At 40.5% G+C, this 13,974-nt stretch overlaps 1 protein-coding gene across 1 annotated transcript; it reads right to left on the reverse strand.

Annotated features, from left to right (window-relative positions):
• Positions 1-10,993: 10,993 nt before the first annotated feature.
• On the reverse strand, positions 10,994-13,307 carry FOXC1 (forkhead box C1). The gene has a single exon (XM_044293582.1). The coding sequence runs from the start codon at positions 12,924-12,926 to the stop codon at positions 11,430-11,432; it is 1,497 nt and encodes a 498-aa protein (XP_044149517.1). The 5' UTR covers positions 12,927-13,307; the 3' UTR covers positions 10,994-11,429.
• Between the last annotated feature and the right edge of the window lie 667 nt (positions 13,308-13,974).

Consider the following 13,974-nt stretch of genomic DNA (forward strand, 5'->3'; position numbering starts at 1 on the left):
CAGCAGAACACAGACAGGAGCTGCGCATATTGTAGAAGTCAGAATCCAAACACCACAAACATGGCTGCAGTGTATGGATTCTATATGAACTGCAGTTAATAGCAAGGCCTGAACTTTGGGGGCCTGTTTAGTTACTAGAATGATAAAATATATTACAAAAATCATTCTTATGTATTTGTAGCAATTTTTAAAAAAATCACTTGAAGGTTTAGGTGCACTTTAAGAATTATTGGGCAATACCTTTATTATATAATAAGGTTTATATGACATATTAAGGACAGTTTACTCCTACTTTCTATAGCAGCAATCATTGTGAAAAAATTAACCAAGTTCACTATAAAAAAAAATTATTTTATTTTTTTAAGATATAGCCAGCGCAGAGAAATGTCCATGTTAATGCATTGTATTGCGTTCATGTAGCCCAGACATGCATGCTGTGTGGTTTGGGGTACATGAGGTCCATGTTCCTTTCTGTACAACTGGCAGCAGAAGGAACAATGGAAATGCGCAGCGGAGGAATTTATGAAGCCTTGTGTGCGCCAGTTTGAAAAAAAGTCACACATTTTTGTGCACAGCATTTTTACACAAAAATATGTGACTTTTTGTGGTATTATGCTGCTCTCGTCACTTTTGAAAAGTGGTTGAGAAAGTGAACGTGGGTAGCTAGGCGAGTAGGTTTTTGCCAAATATAACAATTTGTGAAGTTTTTTTTTCAAGAGGGGGGTGGAAAAACTGGAGTAACATCTCTAGACATCTTTACAGATGTGTCAGGTTTATTGGCAGAAATGATGATGCAACCAATTCCTCTCAAATCTCTACCCGGTGTGTATGTGCTGCGTTGTGTCTTCATGCAACTGCAAATCGGAATAAGCAACAACCGCACTAGATCCGCACAGTGAAATATGCATGTATAACGGAAACCCTGCTAGGATCACGAGGAAAGCCTTAAAAACTGGTCAAACTTTGTCTGTGTGGGGGCAAAATCATTCTGTGAAACCCATCCTGACAATAGGCCAAACAATAAGCGTTTGTGTTTTGGATATCTCACATACTTATTACACTATAAATTATTTTTTTATTACCTCTTGAGGGCTTGAGTAAAGATTTTATTTTTAAACCAGCATTGTCACAGCAAATAGGCCAACAGTGGATACCCTGTGATATGCAGCCTAAACGTTGAAAGCTAGGAAATATATGGGACACTTTAATAAAAAAGTCTATAAAAAGGGAATTTATTATCCAATCTATAAAATGTCATTTTACTGTTATATGGCATATTTTTCCCCAGGATGTAAGCACTAGTAAAAAAAAAAAAAAAAGGGGGGGGAACCATAATGGTTTATAAGAGCTCAGTGAAAGAGGCGCTGTCTCTCCTCCTGACATGTCTGTTTCAGTAAATTATTGTATTCCCTGTGAAATAGCAATTTTGGAGCTTTTTTCTTAGACCTCTGCATTGTGCAGTCCTTCTATTATTCCTCCTAGATGTTTATGAATAAATTGACAACTTTGATGTTACCAGGTGAGGTGGCGTCCCCGCAAGGTCTGACATTGTCCAGTCAGTGCTGACCGTATCGGATTGGGAAGGGACACATTCCCTTTGACCTGGAAAACGGTAATATTCAGTTGTCAATGTATTTATACATTTCTAAGATCAATAGCAGAGGAACAGCACAACACGGAGGCCAAAGAAAAGAAGCCCAGATTTTTTTATTTTATTAGGAATCTAATAATTTACTAAAATAGACATGTCAGGAATGCTGGCAGGTTTTCTTTATCTATGATATGGATGTCTGAAAATGATCACGACCAAGAAACATGCATGTAGGGTAATATTTTCCAGGACATGGACATAATAATTTTTACCATGGCAAATATATATTTATGTAGGATCAATTTCTGAAGTCCATTCCGAATTCAAAAAATACTTGAACCTCTCTCTCAGCATACTGAAGAACTTTTGCATCTATGACCATTTTTACCAATACATTTTTATAATCAGTGGCTTTTAACTACTGAACCCAGCACTCAAGTATCAGTTGCTTTAAGACAAACAGAAAAATAATAAATATATCAAATAGTTCATTAGCCACATATCAACATATTCCACCATTTTTTACATCCCGTCAGCACCGGTTAACCTCTATATATGTTGACCTGTGGTGCACAATTTTTTTCTCTGTGGAGAGATAGACCTGTCATCGAAATTTTCTTCCAGCTCAGGTTTCAAAAAATTGATGACGTGATTAGTGATGAGCAAAGTTTTGTAAAATTCGATTTGGCTGTTAGCCAAATTTTACTAAGAAATTTGCTTTGTGATGAATTACTTTATCACAAGGAGCATTTCTTTGTAAGTAGTGGGTGCATTGAAAGGGAACGGTGATTGCGCCGCTCCCCGTCATTGTACCCCTCAGATGCCGAGTTCCTCGCTGATCACGCCTTCCGAGTTTAATATGAAAGTGTATAATAAAAAATAAAATCATACTCCTCTCAACTCTTTGATTGCGAAGAGCCAGGCGTCATCTTGATTTAAGATCAAGCGCAAAATCTTGCGTGGCCTGTGATGACGTCACCATGTCGGCCAGCGTGGTGACGTCATGCTTTAATGAGAATGGGATCTTCAATCCCGATGGCGGTGGCTGACTGTTTGTGCTCAAACCAATGAGGTATGTTTTTTTTTTTAACCCATTTCAAGGAAAACCGATTCGTTACCACGAGGCACAAGGAAATTCGGCTTCGCCGTGTATCAAATTTTCCCTGAAATTTGATTCGCTCAACACTAGACGTGATCTTCACCGTTGATAGCTGACCCTTAAGGAAAAACAAGGTGCCTTCAGACGTCCGCCATGTTAGCCTATGGGGATGAAAAGTGTCAACACCTGTGTTCTATTGTGCTGCAGAAGTAATATTCTGTAGATGAACAGAGAGCAAATAACATTTTCTTGCAGATTTTCTGTAGCTAAATGTCTTCATTCATTTCAGTGGAGATGTAATCCACACAGAAATCCGCAACATTATTCACACACAAAATCCGTAGCATAATCCGCAACAAAAACTGCAACTTTGAAAAATCTGCAGATGTTGTTGCAGAAAATTCTGCAACGTGTGAAGGCACCCTTAGGGATTTTTGGGTTACCCAGGGATTCTCAGCCAGTATAAATCCATAAATGTCGTCATATTCTGTCTTTGCAGAGTTTAACTATCAACTTCTGCTGTAAAGATCATCACTGAAGATAATTGTTATCCCTTTGGTACTGAAAACACCCCTTTATGTGTGTCCCTTTCCTGACTAGTATTCCAACTGGAAAAAAAAAGTCAGAAAAGGTATTGCGTTGGGGAAACATTTTTTACGTCTATGGTTAGCTTTACTCGCCCTGCTAATGCGCATTTCAGTAATGCAAGTTAATAGCTCAAAAGCCTCCTTTGAGAATGTGGTTAAGTGTAAGAAGTGTGTACTGGGAGGTTTGAAGTTGTCTTGAATGTAGTAACCTAGTACAGAATTGGTGACAAAAAGCTCCTCTATATCCAGGCCCCTGCACCTTCAGAATAGTGCCATTCATATGCCTTTCCTGTTTCTCCTTTCTATAATTAGGCACAGGATCCTGAGGCAGCTGAAAAGATGGCAGAGACTAGAAAGACTATACCTACAAAGCTGTAAGGTTAGTCAATGTTGATCAAGAGGTCTTTGCCAAGGCGCTCGGGTTATGCAGAGGTCATAAAGCCCATACTACAGTAAAGCATCTTCCATCAAGTTTCCCCTCTTAAATCCCATTCATTTTTTTTCCTAACTTGAGGTCAGGCGCTAGAAGAAGCACAGTAAATGTCTTGTATATTTGCTGAGATTCAAAGATGTTAATGTAGTCCTTCAGAAAGAAAAAAGTTTTATGGGTTAAAGAAAAAAGAACACAAAGTATTGTGTGTTTTCTTTGGCACATTACACATAAGATTCCAGCTTCAGCATTACTGAGTAATTCACAGCAAAGGATGGACAGACACTTGTAAGACACAAAATAGGCATTAGTCACATGATGAGTGATTAAGGAAAGTGATTTATTTTCTACATAAAGTTTATTATAATTGCAGTCGTTTTTTAAAACTCATTGCAGGAATCTACCCACCAAGGGAGTATATATTACACTTAGAAATGCACTGGAGTGAATGGAATTATTGTATCTGATGTGTGCTACAGCCATTTCTGGTTGTCATGTATTGAGAATAGATTTTATTAGGCATCCAGGACTTGGATATGTGTATATCTGTGTGTGTGTATATAGATATATATATATATATATATATATATATATATATATATATGAACATATTGTGTATATGTATATATTAGACCATATCCTCTCTCTCTCTATATATATAAACATATTGTGTGTGTATATGTATTAGATAGAACATACTTTCTCACTCTCTCTCTATATATATACATATATATATATATATATATTTTAGAGAGATAGAACATACAATATATATATATATATATACACACACACACTCTCTCTCTCTCTCTCTCTATATATATATATATATTTTAGAGAGATAAATAGAACATACTCTATATATATATATATATATATATATGCACTCTCTCTCTATATATATATTAGAGAGATAAACAGAACATACCCTATATATATATATACTCTCTCTCTCTCTCTCTCTATATATATATATATTAGAGAGCTAAATAGAACATACTCTATATATATATATATATATATATTCTCTCTCTCTCTCTCTCTATATACATATACTCTCTCGCTCTATATATATATATATATATATATATATATATATATATACATACACACACACTCTATATATATATATATATATATATATAAAACACGTATACACACACAGAAGAGAGGGCTGTAGGTTGTTACCTTGCTAGGATTTCACAACTCATTTATAAAATGCACTGCAATATAGAAAAGTACAAAAAAAAAGTACAATGAAGTGGTGTGAAAACAATTGCAAATAGTAGGGAGTGATTTTTGTCATGGGCTTCCTCCTCTGGCCACAGTATTAATTAATTATGACATCCAAGACTTTGAGTAATTTAGGCAAGGAGGGAATATTTTTTGCTGAAATGAGTGTTCTTGTAATGTGTGCGTGCAGTGTGGGGGCTGCCTGTGCTGGAGAAGAGAGGGCTCTTTGTATGGCACTGATGATGGAGGAGAAGAAGGAGCCTTCCAGAGGTGTTCAGTGGAAAGTCTGGGCCTGGCCTGAGATGTGGAACACCTGGCCTGCTGTGAAAAGTGTGTCCTTAGAGGACACCTTGCTGAAAGTGCTGGAGGACCTGGGTCAGCAGTGGTTTGCTGTTAATGGGAAGCAGATGAGTGTGGACCTGCAGCAGCTCCTGGCCTCCTATACTCACTACAGGTGCACACTGAGCACCTACACAATACCCTCTCCAGATACCTGTCTGGGTACTCCTGCCTAACAGCAGCCATATGACTTGTGGGCATACACAAGTCTCCTGTAGGTATCCTCCAGTACCCCTGCACCGGTCCCGGAGATGCTGGCTCATCATGCTGCAGGAGGCCACCTATTAGCACTTTCCAGGAGGACATTCAGCAATAATACCCGTCCCTGACTACATACCTAGCTGAGGGGGTGAGGGTGGTAGGTGTTACCTTGTATGATGTATCTGCGGTACAGCTCTGCTACATACCTGCAGGGCACTGGGGGTATAGATAGATGTTCAGTCCCTGCTGGTGAGGTGCTCCCAGTCCTGGGGCGGCAGCAGTCAGTCCCTGGTCCATCCTGCTCTGACCACCTCCAGGCCGGCAGTTCTGTGATTTGTGCTGGGTGACTGGAGCACAGGAGGACGCACAATGGCCGCTCTGTGCTGCACTCCTGAGCAGCCATGTCATTAGAAAAGACCCAGCGCCTATCAATTAGCAATGGAGGACGCGCCATTCCCTCTACAGTATATCTTCTGTCACCTGCTGTCCCGATATGTGACCAGTCATCTGATCGAACTAAATACAATCTGAATAAACAAACATCTGCCCTGATATCTCTCATATACGTTACACCCACGGAACATCATATAATGTATGGACGCCTATAGCGAGTTCCGCTCTGGAGGTACAGTGCTGGGGAAAGTCACTGGTCTGCGACGTGTGCACTGTGACATCCTCTCCCCTGTGTGACCCCCGTCCCTCTCTCCTAGCCCTGAAAAATGATTCCCAGTCTGTGATTGAGTTTTATTCCTTCCTGACCAGACCTGCTTTTATTACATAGCGCCATCAATCTTGGCCTAACGCGACATTTGTTTATAGCTCTGGAATGAAATGAATGGCTTTATGGGTCTGATCATAATTACAGCTAGAGGCCTGCCCCATGCACAGCCGGCCATAGCCAGCAGATACTGGACTCCATATCTTATCATCTATCTATATTATTAGCTAACACATCATTTATCAATTCATATTCTAGTCTCTGGTATACATATACACGTATTGTCTATTTCTAAATATATACAATGATTATCAAACATGTATTTCGTGTATCTGGCTATCAATAAGCGGTTTCATACCTCCCTTCTTGTATGAGAAAGATATATAGATAGATGTAAGAATATATATATATATATATATATATATATATATATATATATATACACATATATTAGAATAAATAGATATTAGACTAGATGGATGATAGATATAGATAGTGGATAGATTCCATCTGGAAAATATTGGGGGGGGGGGGGGAATAAAATATATATATATATATATATATATATATATATATATATATATCCTGTAATAAAATATAGTCCAATGCTCTGAATGGCCACATCGCTGCAGACGGTCTAAAGTTAGAGGTCCTGTAATCGCAGCCAATAAGTAGAGATATTTAGCTACCACACTAAACCTATGTGTAGTAAGCCTGGTAGGCAAGTCATAAAATGATTCTGCTTTGTGAAATCATGTGTCTTTAAATTTAGACCGGTTATTTAGTTCATTAATATAGGCAGTGCCCAGATACCAATTATACATACCCACTTCAAATGCCCTCCATATTCGTCTGTCTCCCACACCTGTATTATTGGAGACGATAATTATGATTATCATGACCAAATCTGGGTTTAAATTAGATTTTAAGGATCCTGAAGTCCAGGTACCTGTGTCTTGCACCCTTCTATATTACTGTGCCATTGCCTTCCTATTGTGCGGCTATCTTGTGGTAACGTTAGATGATGGATAGATAGATAGATAGATAGATAGATAGATAGAATGATTAATCAGGAAGAACAGCTATAGAAAAAAAAGGAGCTGGAGTGCCAGCGGCTGAAAGGCGATCAGTCAACCCCCAATACAAAAAATAAGCAAATTCTGTACGTTTATATACCCGTTATAATGCGACCTTTCAGTCCTCTGAGTGGGACTATTCTCCATCTCAAGCAGTGTGGATAGATAGATAGATAGCATATATAAAATAGTAGATAGACAATTAGATAGATAATTAGATAGCTAAATAGATAAATTAGATGGATAAATAGTAGCTAATTAGACATTTAGATAGATAACTTGGTAGAAAACTATATAAATAATATTTTAGATAAATATATACAGACAGATATTAGGTAGTAGCTAGAATAAAATAGAGAATAGATAATAAATCATTTTTGTCAGGTCATCTCTACACTCACAAGTCTATCTACCTTCTATTATTATGTATTTTATTATTTTATCTATCATCTATCTTTAATCATGCGCATAATATTTATAAGCCTTCTGTTATGTTTATCCTTCAGTATCCTATCTTCTATTATTGTCTATCCTTTATTATTTTATCTATCTTCTATTATGTCTATCTTTAATTATTTTCTCGAATTATCTAATTGTCTATTATCTAATACTTATTCATCTATGATTATCATTTATTTATTATCCTTTGTTTTATCCATCTATTCATACAAAACACAAGTGTCTATATGTATATTTATCTATCACTGAATTCTAACCTATAAAAGACTTAAAGACTTAACTCCAATTTGAAACACTAGAACTCCAAAAAAATTGGCTGTATGGGAAATAAATAAATGTCACCATACCTACCTGCCTGTCTATTATTATGCTTTATTATTGTATCTATCTACCTATTATTACGATTTCCCTTTATTCTATCGATTCATTCCTCTGTCTGTCTACCTTCCTATTATTATCCTTTATTACTTTATCAACCTACTTACCTTCCTAATATCTATCGATTTTTTTATCATTTATTTTCTCTCTCTATACATATACATACATACATACATACATACATACAGGTAAACTCCGAAAATTTGAATATTGTGCAAAAGTTATTTTATTTAAATAATGCAATTTAAAATTTGAACATTGTGAAAAGGTTTAATATTCTAGGCTCAAAGTGTCACACTCTAGTCAGCGAATTAATCCATACCCCCTGAGCAAAGGGGACCTGAGATTGTGATTTTGGGGTTTCATAAGCTGTAAGCCATAATCATCCAAATTATAACAAATAAAGGCTTAAATTATCTTGCTTTGCCTGTAATGAGTCTATCTCATATGTTAGTTTCACCTTTTAAGTTGCATTACTAAAATAAATGAACTTTTGCACAATATTCTAATTTTTTGAGTTTACCTGTATGTATATATATATATAGAGAGAGAGAGAGAGAGAGAGAATAAATGATAAAAAAAAGAGTAATAGATAGATGTGCACGATATTCAAATTTTTTAAGTTACACCTGTATATAAAATAGAGAGGGCTGTAGGTTGTTACCTTGCTAGGATTTCACAACTCATTTATAAAATGCAATGCAATATAGAAGAGTACAGAATGGTGTATATATATATATATATATATATATATATATCCTCGGTATCTCTCTGTTGTGTCCGGCATAGCCCAGCAATACAAGCAGCACTTGTGGCCTCAGGGTAGAGGTGCCCGCCTGGGTGCCCTCCTCAGTCTCCCGCCTGCTCCCAGTGATTTACTTTGCAATTAGTCTTGCTCCTCGCATGTTTGTCTTGCCTATTTCTGAATAATGAACGCTAAACAGGACACCACAAGAAAAAAAAAGAGAAAACTCCTGCCAGCTGTGCCCTGCACCTAGTGCTATTATCACCTGGTATCGTCTCCACAGAACCTCACCTATACCATGACCATTATTGGGGAGGAGGTAGATCTACACTCTGCCCTCACAATTATTATTATTACTTACTCACAATTATTATTATTACTCAGCCCTCACAATTAGTATTGGTAGTTCGTTTTATAAGATTTCTATCTGTTAGCATTGTATCATAATCAATGTTAATATTATTTCAGCAAGAATAATAACTAATGGTATATCATCAGCCTTAGTTGCATTTTATAACAAACCTGAAGACGACTATCACTAATAGTAACAATAATCATTATCAGACTAGGTGTGGATGAGTGGAGAGCTGCTCTCCCAATCACTAATTGACAGTATCAGCCGGAGGCTGGGGTCACTTGGGCCCCTCTGGGGTGACCGCACTACAGGAAGCAGGTCCTGGGGGCCCAGCGCTGTCTACATCCACAGTCGGCTCTTATTCTACACAGATCCAAAATCCCCTCTGTAACTGCTGGAAATACAATAGTGACCTGATCCAGTGATAGCATTTATGGGCCATAGATACAAAGATGGTATTTTGTAATTATGTATGCATGTTATATATATTAGATCTTTTATAAAATGATTTGACCGATACATAGAGAGACGATATTCGAAAGATAAATAGGCAGATAGATAGTTATTAGATAGACAGTAGAATTGTAGAAAGATATTAGAGAGATGGATAATAGATAAATAGATATTAGATAGATAAATTAGATAATAGAATACTTCAGAATTAAGTGAAGGATAAATAAAAATAAATAAATTCAATGATAGATAAATAAATATACAGATAAGTAGACACGTAGATTGTATATGAACAGATGAATATTTTAGAAGTTAATTATAGATATATACACATACAGGTAGATGATAGATATATACACATACAGGTAGATGATATCTGAGCAGTGATGGTGGTAACACGTCCTGCACTGTTAGGAGTCTGGAGGATTGTCAACACTACCACAAATAATGACAACTAAATACTCCAAGCGCCTGGACCACCAAGGAGACTTTCAAGAGTCAGAAGACAAAGCAGACAAGTACAGCCGTGCTTCTCAAAATATGAATCGGAATAAATGCAGAAATATATGGCTTTTAGGGTACAGTACTGATTTCTGCATATGACTACTTCACTGTATGCAGTGCATGGTAAGAGCATTGGATAAAAGAGGTTATCTGGGATATATTAGCAATAAAATCTGAACTGCGGAAAGAAGAGATAATAATGAGTCTTAAGTGGCTCCTTCTAGATAAGGGCCTGATAATTCCCTGTATGTGTATGCGAGACCTAATCAACTCATCAGCTCTCAACTACTGATTGACAGGGCGGATCACCGCAAGCTATTTCCTGATGGATCGGGGGAGGGCAGGACACTGCCCCCAGGACTCTACCTGGTAAATTAGGGTTAGTGTCTACCTGGGTAAGAACAGGCAAATGGCGCTAATATGGAACAAGAGAAACTTCTGTGTAAATTATTTGTCAAGAGAAACTTCTGATTCATTACCCCTCGCTGTGCACGAATGAAAAACAAATGATGTCTAATTAATGTTAAATAAAAAATAATAATACAATATCTATCTATCTCTCTCTCTCTCTATATATATATATATATATATATATATATATATATATATATTCTCTAAAATAAAGGGACATTTTTTCTGCAATTGATGTAGCTATGTGTACAGAAAATAAATAAAACATTTCTTTAGAATTAGAAGGTGGAGGTAAGTAGAGTAGTTTGGGCTACTCCTTGGTAATTAATTGGCATTACAAGACCCGCTGCCCATCCTATTATTACTTGGCACTGATGGGAGAGGAATGTTACAAAGCAGCAGACGTTGCGATCGTTCAGATAGAATGGTCATTTATTAGGAAACAAACAATACTACTATGCCTTCAGAAGAAAACAAACCGGTAATAAACGGGTACAAATTCCCTTTGTAATGAAAACTCAAATGTTCACACAAGCAGATAGACAACACTGTCTGGTTTGGTCCTCATTATCCATGTAGACATTAAAAAATAAATTACTATATTGCAATATACATGTCCATATAGAAAGCTCACCATATATATATGCTCTGTAACATACATTGGAAAATAAGATACCTTACAAAACAACCTGTGGAAAGAGCAGGAACTTACGTGTTGTCCCTCTACAAACCTGGCAGTCTGTACAAACTAATGGGGCCTTTACAGAGTTCTGGGCTGGACGAGGTGGCACTAGCTCTATGCAGCACCTCTTCTCAAGGTTACATACTGGGAGTTGTGGTTGTTGGGAGGTCAGAACTTGCTGCAGTCATACACAAATGCCCCTGATGTGCGGTACAGAGACTGACTGGAGGGGAAGGACATCTGACAGCTGCTATTACCGTTCACAGGGGAGCTGTTCAAGCCAATTCTCTGCGACTCGAACATCTCTCTTACAGAGTGGAAGTTCTGCTGCTGTCCCGGGTAGGTGGCCCCAGCCAAGTGGCCTAAATCCCCCGACTGATTCAAGTACCATGATGGGAGTCTGCTTTGGTGAGGATGCTCCTGGCCGGAGCTCAGGCTACCATGGCTCAGGGCAGAGGTGGTGGTTGTGGTAATGGAATAATCAGGCAATGTCTCTTCCACTGTGGTGGCCGTCGGTGTGCTGGCTGAAGTCAAGTGTCCAGACCTGTCTCCAGAGTATAGACTCATGGCTTGCATGTTACAATGATAGGTCCCTGCAGAGCTGGCACCACTGGTACTTTGACCACAAGGTGAGCCGTAGATAGAGCCCTGACCCGGGGAATAGCTGAGAGAAAGAGAAGGGGCTATTCCCGTCCTGGAAGAGGCGATCAGACTAGTGGCCATTTCTCCTGTGGCCTGCGGAGACCCCCTAAGAGAGGTCATGATGTTGTCCACGCTGAAGCCCTGGCTGTGGTGCTGGTGCTGGTGTGGATGGTGGGGCTCGGCTGTGTCCAGGCTCATGGACCTGCTGGATGGGATGCTGTGAGGGCTGCCACTGGACATGCTGCTGCTGCTGTCTGGGCTCTCTATCTTAGGCACCGCGTTGAGGGCAGGAGACATGGCCTGGGGGGGAGAAGAGGTACCATTCTCGGTCTTTATATCCTGGATCCTGACAGGCTGGGAGTTGCTGTCTTGGTCTCCTTGGGCCTGCGCCTGGCGCTGCTGAGACTGCTGCTGGCCAGCCGGGGTCTGGGATTGATGGTGCTCCTTAAGAAGCCTGTCCTTCTCCTCCTTGGTGCCATCTTTGACCACGTCTTTCTTCTTGAACCTGCGCCTCCTCCTCAAGAAGCTGCCATTCTCAAACATGTTGTAAGAGTCTGGGTCAAGGGTCCAATAACTACCTTTCCCCGGTTTCTTGTCGTCCCTGGGCACCTTGACAAAACATTCATTGAGGGACAAGTTGTGCCTGATGCTGTTCTGCCAGCCCTGCTTATTGTCTCTGTAGAATGGAAACCTTTCCATGATGAACTGGTAGATGCCATTCAGAGTGATTTTCTTGTCGGGAGCATTCTGGATGGCCATGGTGATGAGGGCGATGTAACTATAGGGAGGCTTCACCATGTCCTTGGGTTGAGGCTGAGGAGTGTAAGGCCCATATCTGGCCATGCCGGCCTGGTACTGTTCGTGAGCTGGGTGGGAGTACATGCTCATGGGGGCAGGCATGCCAGTGTAGCCTCCACCAGCTGCTGCAGCAGCTGCTGCCGCCCTGTAGTAGCTTTGATCCCCTCCAAGATATGGCACAACACCCAGGGAGTTTGGGCTGGACACGGAGTAACGCGCTTGCATGGTTCTGCCACCTCCTTGTGGAGGCCAAGCCAGCCAGCCTCCCGCCCGGGCACTCGCAGGCTGATGAGTGGAGAGGGAGCTGGGGGGTCAGGATGAGGCAAGTGTCATACAGAATCCACAGTGTACGTCCCGCCAGACAGATCCAGGCCCAGAGCATGCAGGTCACCGCATAGAGGACACGCCGCTTCCACTTCTCGGATGCTTGGGGTAACTTTATCCTACTCCGTACAGATCCCCGGCGTCTCGTACTGCCGCTCCCCAGGACTCAGCCGCTGTCTCTGGATGCAGATGGCACTTCTCCCGGGGGCCCCTCTCAGCGCCGGTGACTGGGTGCTGCTCTCAGGCTCGGCTCGGGGAACATTGGGAAAACTTGTGAACTTTGAGCATCAGTCAGCAGTCAGGGACTTTTCTACGGCGCAGGAGACAGAGAGCGCTGAGCCACGCCCCCTACACGGCGCTCAGCCAATCAGAGCGCGGACGCTTCCACCGGGGGCTGAAGCAGCAGCTAGTGCCGGGTCCCAGGCACTGACCACACACCCTGCGCCCCACTGCCCGCACACACCGAGCTCACACCCGAGACACCCTACTTGTCACAGACTGCATCCCAGCAAGGTGGCAACAGAGATTTCGTTTCAGATGCCAGCAATATTGGCAGCATGTGCCAGCAACTGATGTCTATGGGCACCTTTACATATTTTCCTGGAGTTGCATGGGTTAAACGCGGTGCAAGGGGGTGTGAATGACAAGATAAAACTCACTGAAATACTGAAAAACCGGTTAATCTGCTTTATGTGCGTCTGCCCGAACACCTCCAGCCAATGCCCAGGTGACAAGAGAGTGACATGTCGCCTGCGGCCATCACAGCTTGGCACAATGCTTCTGCCGCCTGGTACCTCCATAACCGGGGCACCACGCCGGGCTCTGCTGGTTCATGGAGAAGCTCTGGGCTCTGGATGCCCCCTGATGGCCTTCACACCTCCTCCCTTTCATCTACATAAGGTGGTAAATGGGACCATTTGGCCTCATTATCTCCAGGCCTCTCCATTCC

Source organism: Bufo gargarizans, chromosome 5 (assembly GCF_014858855.1).
Source record: "Bufo gargarizans isolate SCDJY-AF-19 chromosome 5, ASM1485885v1, whole genome shotgun sequence".
Classification (NCBI taxonomy): Eukaryota; Metazoa; Chordata; class Amphibia; order Anura; family Bufonidae; genus Bufo; species Bufo gargarizans.